The sequence below is a fragment of the Musa acuminata genome, chromosome BXJ2-2 (genome assembly GCF_036884655.1).
Source record: "Musa acuminata AAA Group cultivar baxijiao chromosome BXJ2-2, Cavendish_Baxijiao_AAA, whole genome shotgun sequence".
NCBI classification, from domain to species: Eukaryota; Viridiplantae; Streptophyta; class Magnoliopsida; order Zingiberales; family Musaceae; genus Musa; species Musa acuminata.
The window spans coordinates 32,732,573-32,745,762 of NC_088339.1; the positions used below are offsets into that span (position 1 = coordinate 32,732,573).

General features: G+C 41.8%; 3 protein-coding genes across 6 annotated transcripts; 2 read left to right on the top strand and 1 right to left on the bottom strand.

The window, feature by feature from the left end:
- The first annotated feature begins 939 nt into the window (after positions 1-939).
- Positions 940-4,564, top strand: LOC103976469 (phosphatidylinositol 4-kinase gamma 4). Its single transcript, XM_009391672.3, has 2 exons — positions 940-2,655; positions 4,005-4,564. The coding sequence occupies exons 1-2, from the start codon at positions 1,342-1,344 to the stop codon at positions 4,413-4,415; spliced, it is 1,725 nt and encodes a 574-aa protein (XP_009389947.2). The 5' UTR covers positions 940-1,341; the 3' UTR covers positions 4,416-4,564.
- A 571-nt stretch (positions 4,565-5,135) lies between these two features.
- LOC103976470 (uncharacterized) lies at positions 5,136-10,437 on the top strand. 4 transcript variants are annotated; one of them, XM_018822284.2, is made up of 4 exons: positions 5,136-5,909; positions 6,794-6,977; positions 9,714-9,825; positions 9,929-10,437. In XM_018822284.2, the coding sequence occupies exon 1, from the start codon at positions 5,263-5,265 to the stop codon at positions 5,833-5,835; it is 573 nt and encodes a 190-aa protein (XP_018677829.2). In that variant the 5' UTR covers positions 5,136-5,262; the 3' UTR covers positions 5,836-5,909; positions 6,794-6,977; positions 9,714-9,825; positions 9,929-10,437. The 4 variants fall into 4 exon arrangements, with proteins under 4 accessions (XP_018677829.2, XP_009389949.2, XP_009389950.2 ...); XM_009391674.3 differs by having other exon boundaries at positions 6,797-6,977; XM_009391675.3 differs by having other exon boundaries at positions 6,841-6,977.
- LOC135606155 (probable pectinesterase/pectinesterase inhibitor 34) lies at positions 10,409-12,440 on the bottom strand. Its single transcript, XM_065096988.1, has 2 exons — positions 11,348-12,440; positions 10,409-11,267 (listed from the first exon to the last, which is right to left on the bottom strand). Exons 1-2 carry the CDS (start codon positions 12,438-12,440, stop codon positions 10,570-10,572), a joined length of 1,791 nt encoding a protein of 596 aa, XP_064953060.1. The 3' UTR covers positions 10,409-10,569.
- Positions 12,441-13,190: the final 750 nt, after the last annotated feature.

Consider the following 13,190-nt stretch of genomic DNA (forward strand, 5'->3'; position numbering starts at 1 on the left):
CTATTCTCTTCCTCCTCCATTCTTGACGTTATTTGATCCTAAAAAAATATTTGATGTCTCAAAATTATGAAAATAAGTTAAAGATTTAAATTTATTTAATGATGCATATGTTTCGTTAATTTTTTTTACAAAAGAATTTGATAGAATAATAATAATAATAATAATAATTGATTCTCATTTGAAATAATATTTTTTTTAATTTTGTATTTTTTTTCTAATTGTATATGCTCCAAATAATAATTGTAAATTTAATAACATTATACATGAAATTTATATTTAATAATAAATAATAATAATAGATTTATTAATAAAAATTAAAATTAATGAAGTAAAAATTATATTAAAGAAGATAAAAATAACTAAGAGTATAAGACCTGATAATATTCTTATCCTTGTTAGATAATTTTAAAAATATATAAAAAATTTTTATATTATTAAGATAAGAATATTGAAATGGATATATGAAGTTAATAAGAAAGAAAATATTTTTTTATTGATAAATAACTAGCTATCATTTTGATAGAGGATAAGATGAGAAAAAATCATTTAAGATTATATGAATATATACTGAATAGACATTCGAATCTAATAGTTAAAAAAAATAAATTAATTAATATCAAGAGACGTAAAAGAAGATTTAAAATTTTTTTAATAAAAATTATAAATAGTTTAATTTTAATTAAATATATATATTTTTTTCTAAAATAAACATAAAAGATATATGTAATCAACCTCATCGGGTATTACCAATTTAATGTATGTATATGCTCTAAAATATCAAACTACTACACAACCAAGGGGCATAATTGTAAAACTACTGTGAGAGCCAGCTTCCCGGAATCCACTCTTTGAAAACCGCTGTCATCGCCACGTAAAGCCGTCAGTTGCCGTTATGTGCCTGGCCCGCCATATATATATGACCTCAAACCTTACCCATCGCGATCGGCCCCATTCCTTTCTTCTTCTCTCTTCCTCCTCGACGAAGGGAAAAAGGTGTCGTTCTGAGAGAAAGGAATCCTTACGTTCCAATCCGATTCCTCGGAGCAAATCAATCCCCCCTCTTCAGGTAAAGGAGTCGATCTCTGCTGCTCCATCTTCTTCCTCATCGATCTATTTCTTTCGGCAAGAAGGTGGGGCATCGTTGAATCCTTCCATTTTGCCGCGATTCCTTGACGCCCTAGATAGGCGGGGAAGGTTCGATTGCAAGGGTGGGATTTGATCGAAGAAAATGAGCCTTCCTGCCTGAAAAGGGGACAAAAGATCTCGCCTTGTTTCCTCTTCCTTTTGTCTCTTAGTAGCAAAAGAGGGCTTCTTGCTGTTACCCCATTCAGAGGAAAGAAGATGTCCGCCGCTGCCAGTGTCGTCCTCAGCCCCATCAGGGAAGACTCGGCCCTCTCCCCGGTCCGCTTCGATGGAGCTCTGTCTTCCCATTGCCCGCCGGAATCCATCCTGATCTACCTCGCCTTGCCTGGGTCCCCGGTTACCCCATTGCGGGTGTCGGAGTCCGACTCCATCGCCTCCGTGAAGCTCAGGATACAGATCCATAAGGGTTTCATGGTGAGTAAGCAGAAGCTGGTGTTCGATGGCCGGGAGTTGGCCCGTAACAGTAGCCTTGTCAGGGAGTACGGGGTTACTGATGGGAAAGTCCTGCACCTGGTCATCCGGCTCTCCGACATTCGCTCCATCACCGTCAAAACCGCCTGCGGGAAGAAGTACGAGTTCCAAGTCGAGCGGAGCCGGAACATTGGGTACATCAAGCAGCAGCTCACGAAAAGGGGCGAGAACTTCCGTGATCTCGAGGATCGTAAACTCATATGTGATGGGGAAGAGCTCGATGACCAGCAGGTGATCAATGATATCTGCAAGGACAACGATGCTGTGCTCCATTTTCTGATTGGTAATTCGGCGAAAGTTAGGCCAAAACCTGTAGGGAAGGACTTCGAACTGTCAATAATTGCTGCAGTTGCAAAGGAGGAGATAGAAGCACCAGATAGAGATGCCCTAATTGAGCCAGTTATCGTTAACCCAAAGGTTAACTTGTCCCCATTGATCATGAACATGATCCAGTCTGTATCTTCTGGCTTGGAGAGGGGAAATCCACCGGTCATGTCCTCAGAAGGCTCGGGTGGAGCATACTTCATGCAGGATGTCGAAGGCCACAAGTATGTTGCTGTGTTCAAGCCAATTGACGAGGAGCCAATGGCTGAAAACAACCCCCGCGGGCTTCCCTTGTCAAAAGATGGTGAAGGGTTGAAGAGGGGAACAAGGGTTGGAGAGGGTGCATTCAGGGAGGTTGCAGCCTACATCCTTGATCACCCAGTCGGTGGCCGCCGCTTATCCGATGAAATTGGGTTTGCAGGTGTTCCTCCGACGGCCATGGTGCGGTGCTCGAATGGAGGGTTTCATCATCCTGAAGGAAGTGGACGTATGGTGAATAATTGCAAGATTGGATCATTGCAGTTGTTTGTAAAGAACTATGGGAGCTGCGAGGATATGGGGCCTCGAGCATTACCAGTGGAGGAAGTTCACAAGATCTGTGTTTTGGATATAAGACTGGCTAATGCTGACCGCCATGCTGGGAATATATTGATCTGCAAGGAGGCAGGGCAGACTCTGCTGGTTCCAATTGATCATGGATATTGCTTGCCTGAAAATGTGAGTATATAAAATTCTAGATTCTTTTTGCAATAGAACTTAGAGTTTTCTTTTAATTTGAATTGTTCATGCATGTTTATACTTCTGTTCTGTTTCTTGTGCTATGTTTTTGGTAAAGTTGCTATAGTTAGCAGTAACTTTGATGTGGTATATATTTATCTTCTTATTCACTTACGGGCTGATCAAATTTTACATTATTGATTACAGTGTACGAACACTGAACCTTTTTTTTCTTTTTTCTTTTGATGGGTTTGTTAGCTACTTATACTATGGTTGTAAGCATTTACATGTTTTTGTTTTGAACAGTTTCAAGATTTTATCAATTTCTAGTGATAAACTGGAGAGCTACTTCTATACTTGTGTACTTGATGCTTGTTATTATGGGTAATTATCTGTAAAATGATTTTTTCACATAGATAGTTATAATGTGAAGTTGCTACGATAAAAAAATGTAAGTGTATAATTAGTTATTTGTGAAGTCATTAATGATGATAAGAGTGTGTAGTGTGTTCTATTCTTTAGAAAATTAAGTGGTGGAAGATGAATGTTACCTCTTGAAAGGTACCATTAATATCTAGGATAGCTTTCCATCAACATTGGTTTAGCATTTTACCATTGGTGCTTGCAAGTATTCCGAGAGAGATGTGTGGCAACTAATACAAAATAGTATGGTTCTGCCAACTAGCTAGTATGCTGGTAAAGAACTCAATTCTTTAAGTTGTGTAACAATCATCTAACTAATCATCAAGACAGAATATAAGCAGGATGGGCATTTTGAATGACCTTCTCTGGGAATAAGCTTGGAATTACCATCCGTTATCAATATTCTTGAGTACATTGGAAAGCAATTAGCTTGCTCTCTAATGAATACTAAATAACATGAATCAAGTGCAATCACTTGACCTTTCTTTTAAATATTTGACTTTGTTTGAAGCACTGAATATCTAGACATTAGTACAATGTTCATGTGAGAAATTCCAAGTAAAAAATAGACATTTGTAAATTTTGTTCTCTTACATAAAGCAGCTGTTTTCAAGTTTATTTTGCCATTTGGTTTTTGGAGGTGCTATACAGATTGCCCATGTCCGGACTACTTAGTAAATGTCTGCAGCATCTCCTTTTCCTTCTTCTACTATGACACAAGATACTTTTTATCCAACATATTTGAAGTAGTAGTGTCTTGGTTCCATATTAGAAACTTTCATGCATGTTAGTTTCGAAGTTTCACGATGGAATTTACAGCCATCATTCTGTTGCCCTAATCCTTGTTTTCTCTTATGATGTCTACATTGCTGCTAAAATTACTTTTTCTATAACCCAACTAACCAAGTTTTACATCTAACCTGCAGTTTGAAGATTGTACCTTTGAGTGGCTCTATTGGCCCCAAGCCCGGCAGCCTTTCAAAGACGAGGTTATAGACTACATAAAATCATTAGACGCCGAGGAAGATATTGCGCTCCTCAAGTTCCATGGTTGGGAGCTGTCACCGGAGTGTGCTCGCACTCTTCACGTTTCAACCATGCTTCTGAAGAAGGGAGTCGAAAGAGGTCTCACTCCCTATGACATCGGAAGCATCATGTGCAGGGAGACGCTCAGGAAGGAATCGAAGATTGAGGAGATACTCCGTGAAGCTAACGATACCATTCTCCCTGGCACTAGCGAGACTGCTTTCCTGGAATCTGTTTCAGAAATCATGGATCTTCACCTTGACAAACCAACTCTTCCCACAGACCGACTTCTGATGGTTCCAAATCTGTAAGAAATGTATTTTTACCCGGTGGATGAACTGCAGAGTTATCATCTTTGTTTGTTCTGTTAATATGTCATTTATTCCTCATTTTGGTATTCGCCTTGTATCTGGTTTTATTATTTGTTAATATGAATCGAGACAAAAAAAAAAAAATCGTTCTAAAATGAATTGTGATTGCTTTCTATAGGTTATATATGTTAGTTTGGCTTCTAACCATATCATTATTAATTGGATCATTTTTGTTAATCAATGCTGATCATACTAGTTATCCCTACTTAATTATCGAGGTCAATTTTAGTTTTTCTTGAAAAAAAATCAGATCCTTTCTCTAACTTTATTACTATTATTCCTTCATTTTTGTTGTTTATCTTCATCATTCATTACCATTATTTTTATTTTTCATCATGCCTTTTTAGCAATCAATCGATTTTTTTTAATTTTTTTTATTTATTATCTGTCTTGTTGAAGTTTGAAATTTTATTTTTTTGATCATCAAATTTCTTTAATTTATTCTATAATAAAGAGACATTTTCATAATTACAAACTTATTGCATTTAAATATTTTAATAATAAAATAATAACTAAAATACCTGAGATCCGATATTTGATCAGATCAAAATCCGGATCTGATAATTAGCACGAGCATAGCACGTGCTAAGAGCACCTCACTTGCTCCGCCGCCCTTCCTTTGCCTTCCTCGCTTCCTCTCACACTCTCACCTTTACATATCATATTCGGAGCAGAGAAAAACGTAATGTGAAGTTGAGTAACAGAAGCGTAATAAAGAGGAGGAGATCGAGTAAAGAAGGAGAGGGGAAAGGGTACCGAGTATTACCCTAATTTGGCACTGCTCCTCATGGCCAGATCGCCCGACTTCCACCACCGCGCCAGCGGCGGCGGCGGACGGACGAACCTGGCCTCTTGCCTCCTGGCGACGGCCTTCCTTCTCCTCCTCCTCGTCGCCGCTACCGTCGCCCTCTTCATCCTGTTCCGCCCCCGCGACCCCGAGATCCGTGTGTCGGCCTTCCAGCTCCCCGGCTTCGCCGCCGCCAACGGCACCCTCCGCTTCACCTTCAACCAGTACGCCGCCGTCCGCAACCCCAACCGCGCCGCCTTCTCCCACTACGACAGCACCCTCCAGCTCGTCTACGCCGGAAACCAGGTGGGGTTCATGTTCATTCCGGCGGGGCAGATCGCCGGCGGCCGCACCCAGCACATGGCCGCCTCCTTCCCCGTCGACGCGCTCCCACTGGCCGCTGCCGCCGCGCTGCCCCCCGGTGCCGCGGACGCCGTCGAGGTCGACTCGAGGATGAGCGTCAAGGGCCGGGTCCGAGTGCTGCGTTTCTTCACGCACCACGTCCAGGCCACCGCCGGCTGCCGCGTCGGGATCTCCGCCGCCGACGGTTCGGTTCTAGGGTTCCGGTGCTGATCGATCCGGCCCCAATTAAATGAGCGGAAAATTGCACGAGAATTGAGCGAACAAAACAAGAGAGGAAGAAGCAGGTAATAGTTCCTCTCGTTCGTCATGCTGTACATTATTGTTAATTTACCCTAACGGTATTTTGTCATCTTAATTTCTAATTTTTCCCCCCAAAAAAACGTTTTGGTTTTACTCACCGTTATATATAATATATAACGGTTTGTGTGTTGGGTTTGCAGATGTAGTTTGTAACGGAGATGGTTGTGTTTTTGATGGATATGTCGGTTTACTATATCAGCTGAGTGAGAGATCTGTTTGTGCTTTCTATTCAATTGTAGAAATACTTGTTTTTTTCCCAGACCACTTTTTTGTTATTGTCTTATGTTGTTTTTTGATAGAGAAAATTATATATATATATATATATATGTCATTATTCTTTATCAAATGATTATCATTTGACTGTTATTTAAAATTTAAATGATATTAAATATTATTCAGTATATTTTATGTATTTATATATCTATTTAACTCCAAACTGGTTGATGTTGATTGTAGGAACGTAATTATCCTTATCTTTTTTTGGTATCAATCATCATCAATTTGGTGGATTCCTATAAGTACAGGACTACAAATTGTGATTCTCCATTTGATGGGATAACATTCTCTATTCTAGCCCCATCATTGAATAGTTTTTTCGTATTTGAATAGTCTGTCATGGTTAGTTTTAAATATTATTTATTTATTACCATCGAATCTGATCTAATAACTCGATGAGTATGAAAGTGTGTGTATGTATATATATATATATGCTAGCTCCCTATCAGTTGTTGTCTTGATGTCTAGCGTGTTTGGCATTAGATTAGCTGGATATATGTGTACTGTGATATGAAACCTTTAATCTCTCTATCATCACTCAATTTTTCTTAGGGTTGCTTTTGTTTGGATATATATGTACTGTGATATGAAGTAGGATGAGATGATGGACATGGTGGCTCACTCGGGGGGCTCATGCAGCATCCTGTAGGGAGGATGATGAAGATGGCTCGTGGGGCAGTTGATACCATGAAGAATGCTTTGGGTATATGGGTGGCACCACCACCTTCATGGACTCTTTTGCTTCAGCTCCAGGTTGCCACCTTTCTCAACTTGAGGTATTATCAACTCCGAATACATCTGATCCTGATAAGATTATTGATTCATTAATTTTGTTTTAGCTTGAATTAATTGATTCATTGACTTTGTTTTAGCATGAATTATTTATCTAAAATATTAAAGCATAAGTTATCTATAGTAAACTCATCATATCTTATAAATCAATTTAAGTTTTTTATTAAAGTGTTACAATCTCTCCCAATTAAAGATTTGATGTTCTTGTCAAGATTTAACATAATCTAAATTAAGTCCCACCATGATAACTTTGAGATTTAATTAAATGATGACTTACGTACCCTCTGGTCTTATCCACAAATGATCTTTTCCTATTTGAGTTTCTCATCAATGCTAACTCATTAAATTCCTTAAGCTTCAATCACTAACATAAAATATATAAACATAAATTAATAATAATATACTTATTATTCTTATAAGTCATGTTAAATTTTTATGGTATTAAACAGCAGTGTTAGGTTGAAAAATAAGTCATTCATAAGCTGCATGTCCCTTTTCAGAATTAAGACATCATTTGTTCAGCACTCGGATGTTATCTTATTCCACTAAATCAAGAAAATGGACAATCTGGTTATGAATTATCTGATAGATTCATTAGTTATTATTTTTCGCTTTGAAATAAAACTTCTAGCTTGACAGATTCAAACTTTAGAATTTTTTTTCTTGCATCATCATACATATGTAGTAAATAAAAATTACCCAACAGGCCTTTTGTCACCATTTTTTTTTTTTTTGTATTTTGACATTATTAATGATATTGACAGGAATTTATGATATCAGTCCCCCTCTTTGACACTGCTAGAGCTCAAAATTATGAGAAAGCCTTACCCACATCACTAGCAAAACACTGGCCCCAGTATACTATGGAAAACCTACATACTGAAGTTTGATTAACCATTTAAACGATTGACAAATTACAATTAGTTTAGGAGTTGATAAAGCCATATTTATTCTAATATTGGTGTGGAAGAATGAAAAAGCCAAGACTTTATTAAGAGCCAAGGATGACTAGGGTTGATGGTAGAACAGGCAATTTCTTGTAGCTCAAAGAACTGACATTTAATGTTGATTTTATCAGATGATACCCAGCCTTAGCTCCCAAATTAGGATATCTGAGATCATATTTAGTCCTGAAAGATTGATTCCTTGAAAAAATCAAAGTACAATAAAAGATATTACTCTAGAATAGTTTTTTTTTTTTTTTTTTGCAGCAGACAATACTAGACAATAAAGGATAACTCATTTTATCTTGAGAAACAAAGAATACTGTATATGAAATAAAAGTTGCCCTTAGCTTGAGATTAGATGGTAGAATGTAATTTGAATTGTACATGTTTGATCCTGCAGGTTTCTTATAAAACACTTGTGGATACTCTGTAATAGTGGACTATCCACTACAGATCGGATATTTATTGGTAAACTTGGCACTGCTGATGACAGTCTCCATGTAGGACATCAAGAAACTCATAATGATTCATCTTTCTTATCCATCATGCACTGATTAACTTGTGAATAATTTAAATGACATGAGCCCAAGGGAACGACATAGGAAGTCCTAAATATTGATTGGATTTAGATGTGAACTACCTAATCTTGGATGGAACAAATTAAATTATAAGAAAATGATGGTTTCTTGTGAGAAAAAAAGAGAGGCCTGGATTTCATTACCCTAAAAACTGGTCACCAACCTCTTAAATTTAGGGGTCCTTTATGGATGAAATTTAACCTTCTAAAATATTTTTCTTATCCTAGTAAGCTCAAACACCACCAAATATTGTTGTTTTTTTTATAAAAAATTATCTCTCCTTTTCTGTGAAATAAAACTAGATTTCCATTTATAGCTTCTAAATTTATTATTTGTTAGAAAGAATTAAATAAGAGGAGGTTGATGACTACTTTTTTTTTTTTTGATATTTCATGTCAAAAGTTGTCAATAATTAAAGACATCCCAACACACACACACACACATTATTATTATTATTTTTCATTCCTTTTTCATTTTCTCTGATGTAACTCCAATTACAATTACATAACTCAAAATTCTAGTCTCCATCTAAAATTCCGAGTCAACAAAATCAAAGAAGAGTCAAAACTGCTACTTATTTTATTTATATCTCCTGCTCCCACTCAACTGAAGCTAAAACCAAATCATGTCACAATCAAGATCCATACCTGTATCCACTTAGAATTATTGAAGCAACATGGTCACTCTCCTCCAATATATTTATGTCCTTTTTTTTCTGGTTCTTTTTGTCCTTGGCTTTTTTTTTTTCTTTTTGGGGGCAACATTTCCCCTACTAATCATTGAGGTCCTCTCCATCCCACCTCACATAGAATCTCTATATATGGTAAATATTTTATAAAATTATTTCATTTTATCAATATATATATATATATATATAGTTTTATATTTTTATTAAAAAATTGTTTAACAGTTGTAATTAGTTTCTAATTTTCGGTCATAGAGGATCTCTCTACAATTAAAGTTAATAAAGGAAGGAGGATGCTAGCTAGTCTAAATTTGATAGGGAAGTCAAAGATCGAATTCCATTTTTATCGTTGACTAGGTTAGTAAGGTTGACAAATCTTATCTTACATCACCGACTCTTTCTTATTTTATTTTAATTAGACTAAATTAAATTATTTTTATAAAATATTAGCCAAAAAAATCTATATATAAATTATGAGGAGCTACCTTTGTCTCCTGGTTTTAATTTCAGAAGCTGCATCATTGCATCCCACCGACAGCTCCACGTGAAGAGCTGCTGCCCATCAGTGGGTTGAATAGAAGAAGAGAGCAGTCAATGGATATAAACTACGTGGCGGCGCCATGTGAGCCCTCTGTCACTCTCTCTCTCTCTCTCTCTCTCTCTCTCTCTCTAGCTTGTTTCTTCATCCCTTTAGTCAATGAGTTCAGCATTCCTGCTTCTTCCAGACCAAGTAACCATGGCAGCTTCGTTCGAGTCTTTCTCCTACTTTTAGCCCTTTGCCTTTCTGACGGGAACCTCAACGATCCTGTTACCCACCCTATGGGATGAGCAGAGCAGTGGGAGAAGAGATGTGATGACCACTGGGAATTAAGAACAGTTGTGGCCAAGGAAATCATGTCAGGATTCCACCCACTCGAGACACCATGACAAGCCAATGACTGCAGCTCACACTCGTCCATTCCCATCACCCCCCTCCTCATGACGCAGACGCTCGAGTCTTTGATTCCCTGCGAGCTTCTCGTCCATTTCCATCAACCAGCAGGAAACAATGACCATTTCGTTCTTGTTCTCGGAGCATTACAAAGAGGAAGATGAAGCTTACTGTAATCCATGTCACATTCTAGTGGTGGATCATACATAGGATTAGACATGTCGAGATCAGAAAGCTGAGTTGGAACGAGTAACTCTGCCCATTGTACAGTTAATGAATTCAGTAAGTTGGAGTTATTTCCTTTCTGAAAGATCCAAAAGAAAAGAAGAAAAACTATACCATACTCTTCAGAAGATAAAAAGACATTGAGAACTCGAAGAACTAGGAGAGCAGAGGAGAATGATGGATGGATTCGGATTCGATGGGAATGGCCATTTACGTCTCGAGGCCAGCCAAGAAGGCCACTCCGGTTGATGGCAGCCACGAGGAGCCGTAGATGAACTGCGCCACCGTGAACTTGCTCGCCTCCGCCGGCAGCGTGATCACCCTGTACCCGGGCCACGCCACCCTCATCCCCAGCGCCGACCCCGGCCCGTCGTTCATGTACTCCCCGTAGTAGAGCGTGTCCAGGGCGAAGGAGCCGTTCCACTCCAGCCAGCCCGCCGGGTTGATGTGATCCCCCATGTAGGACAGCATGTACACCACCCTGGAGTAGAGTTTCCATGGCCGGCCCAGGTAGGTGGAGAAGCTGGCCTTCACTGGCTCCAGGTCTGCCGCCGCCACCACCTGGCACGCGTGGATGGAGATGCCGGTGTTCTGGTTGGGGTCCTTGCGGTTCTGGGCCGTGATGGTGTTCTTCTGCATCGGCAGCGGCCTCCGCGCCCACAGGCTGCAGTTCTGCAGCACGACGGCGGCGTTGCCGAAGATGAAGTCGACGGTGCCGTAGATGTCGCACTCCCGGAAGAATTGCCGCTGCGAATGCACGTACAGGGTGTCCTGGTACCCGATGATGTTGCAGCGGTACACCACCGCGTGGTCGGCCCCCACCCGGAGCGCCACCGCTTGGTGTTTCTCCGGTCCCGCCCAATTCTCGATCGTCATGTCCCTCATTATCAACCCCGTCGCCGTCGCCGCTGCAAATACCCAATTTCTTCCTCAGCTCAATTCGATTCGAAGCGATTCGATCATGGCAAAGCACAACGCAGTGGCGTACCGAAGGTGGCGGTGTGGAAGGTGGTGAAGTTGTCATACACGCTTCGCGATCCTGCGATGACCGTCTGGTTCTTACCATCGCCGACGAAGAGGAGGTTCGTCTTCTTCCTTCCAACCTTGATGTTCTCCTCGTACCGGCCGGCCTTGATGTAGATAATGATGCGGCGGCTGCTGTAATCCGGCGCGGCCTGCACAGCGTCCGCGATGGACTTGTAGGTGCCGTTTCCATCCTTCGAAACCACCATGTCGGCCTGGATGTTCGCTGCCGGAATCTGTAGCAGCCTCCTGTCCTTCTTCCCCATCCATGACGGGAATTCGTCGTCGTCGATGGCGTTCAGTAGCTTCCTCCTCTTCCTGTTCTGGATGGGAACGCCGGAGAAGTCCTTGTTCCTGCTCACGCCCGCAAATATGGCGAGGCAGTTGCTGACGAGCTCGGCGAGGTCCTTCATGTGGCTCTCCATGTGCTCCTTGATGTAGAGATTCTGTACCTGTTGCAGGCCCTCGTCGCAGGTGTCCTGGTTGGTAAGCGCGCCGCTGAGCCAGGTGAGCACGTCCTCGTCGGAGGCGCCCCTGATCCGGGCCTGGGAGGATTGGGACGGCGACGCGGGGGGGGCCACGACGAGGAGAGAGTTGGAGAGCTGGTCGAGGGATTCCTCGAGCAGCTCCATGCAGTCGTCGAAGGCGGCGCGGGCAAGCCTGTCCATGGCGAACCCGGCGATGGCGGAGGTGCCGTAGAGGGCGGCGCCCACGCGGTGGAGCGTCATGTTCAGGGAGATGTGCACCAGGTCGCGCTCGCCGGCCTGGAGCGCGCCGGGGAAGTCGAGCAGGGAGCTCACGCACAAAGCCGGGTACCGAGTCAGGCTGCACGCGCGGGCGATGGCCTGTGTCGGCGCCCGAGTCGCAGGCGAGTTCGACCGCATCCGGCCACGAACGACGAGCCCCACCGAGACGCCGGAAGCCACGAGGAGGAAGACGGCGAAGACGACGGTAAGCCACAGGAATCGTCGCTTGCGAGTCGCCGACGTGTCGCGACTCGGCTGGAGATCGGAAACGGAGGGAACTGACTCGGACGAGCCGAGTCGGCCATATCCCATCTCTGGGATGTGCTTCCAAGAAAGAGAAGAGATGGGCGAGAGACAAGCGAGAGAGGAGCAGAGAAAGAAGCGAGTCTCAGCGACGACGCTTATAAGGGTGAGCCAAAGGTTGGTGAGAGGTCCATGTCCTGCCGCTGCATGAGCTGTTCTCGACTCGGTTGTCTCCTCTCCTCAGCCACAAGTGCTATATTGTCTTCACAAAGATCGATCCCCATTTGCTTCCACAGCCATGCATGCCTTTGAAGCCTCACTTTTGTGCTTTAACATGTCAGAAGAGCCACGACCTTTCTTAAGCCTTAAAGTAAACACAAGATAGAGTCGATCGATGAACGATACGAAGCTGCTACAGTATTTGTTCGGCATTCGTTGAACTGGAAGATCAAAGACGAGAAAGCCGAGGCCGGGAACAGAGCATGTGCTGCATACCGTGGAGATCATCATATCGAGGGACGAGGTGGGCGGAGTGCCGAGTAAAGCTATCGTGTGTATACATACCTCAGACTGTAATGGAGAAGACTGTGGATCGTGTGTTACCCTTTCTTGGGAAGAAGAGTTGGAGGAAGATTAGGTCACCTCGCCATGTCTAAGCCCACCTTGTTTCTCTGCATTCCCACGGGGTGCTCGCTGACTTACCACTCCTTGTAGGCTCCTCTCTCGGTCCTTTTTCCCCCCATCACTTTAGATGAAGCAAACAGAAGAACAGCCTCATCAGCATCCTCAATTCATCTTAGATACGATCATAGAGAGTGC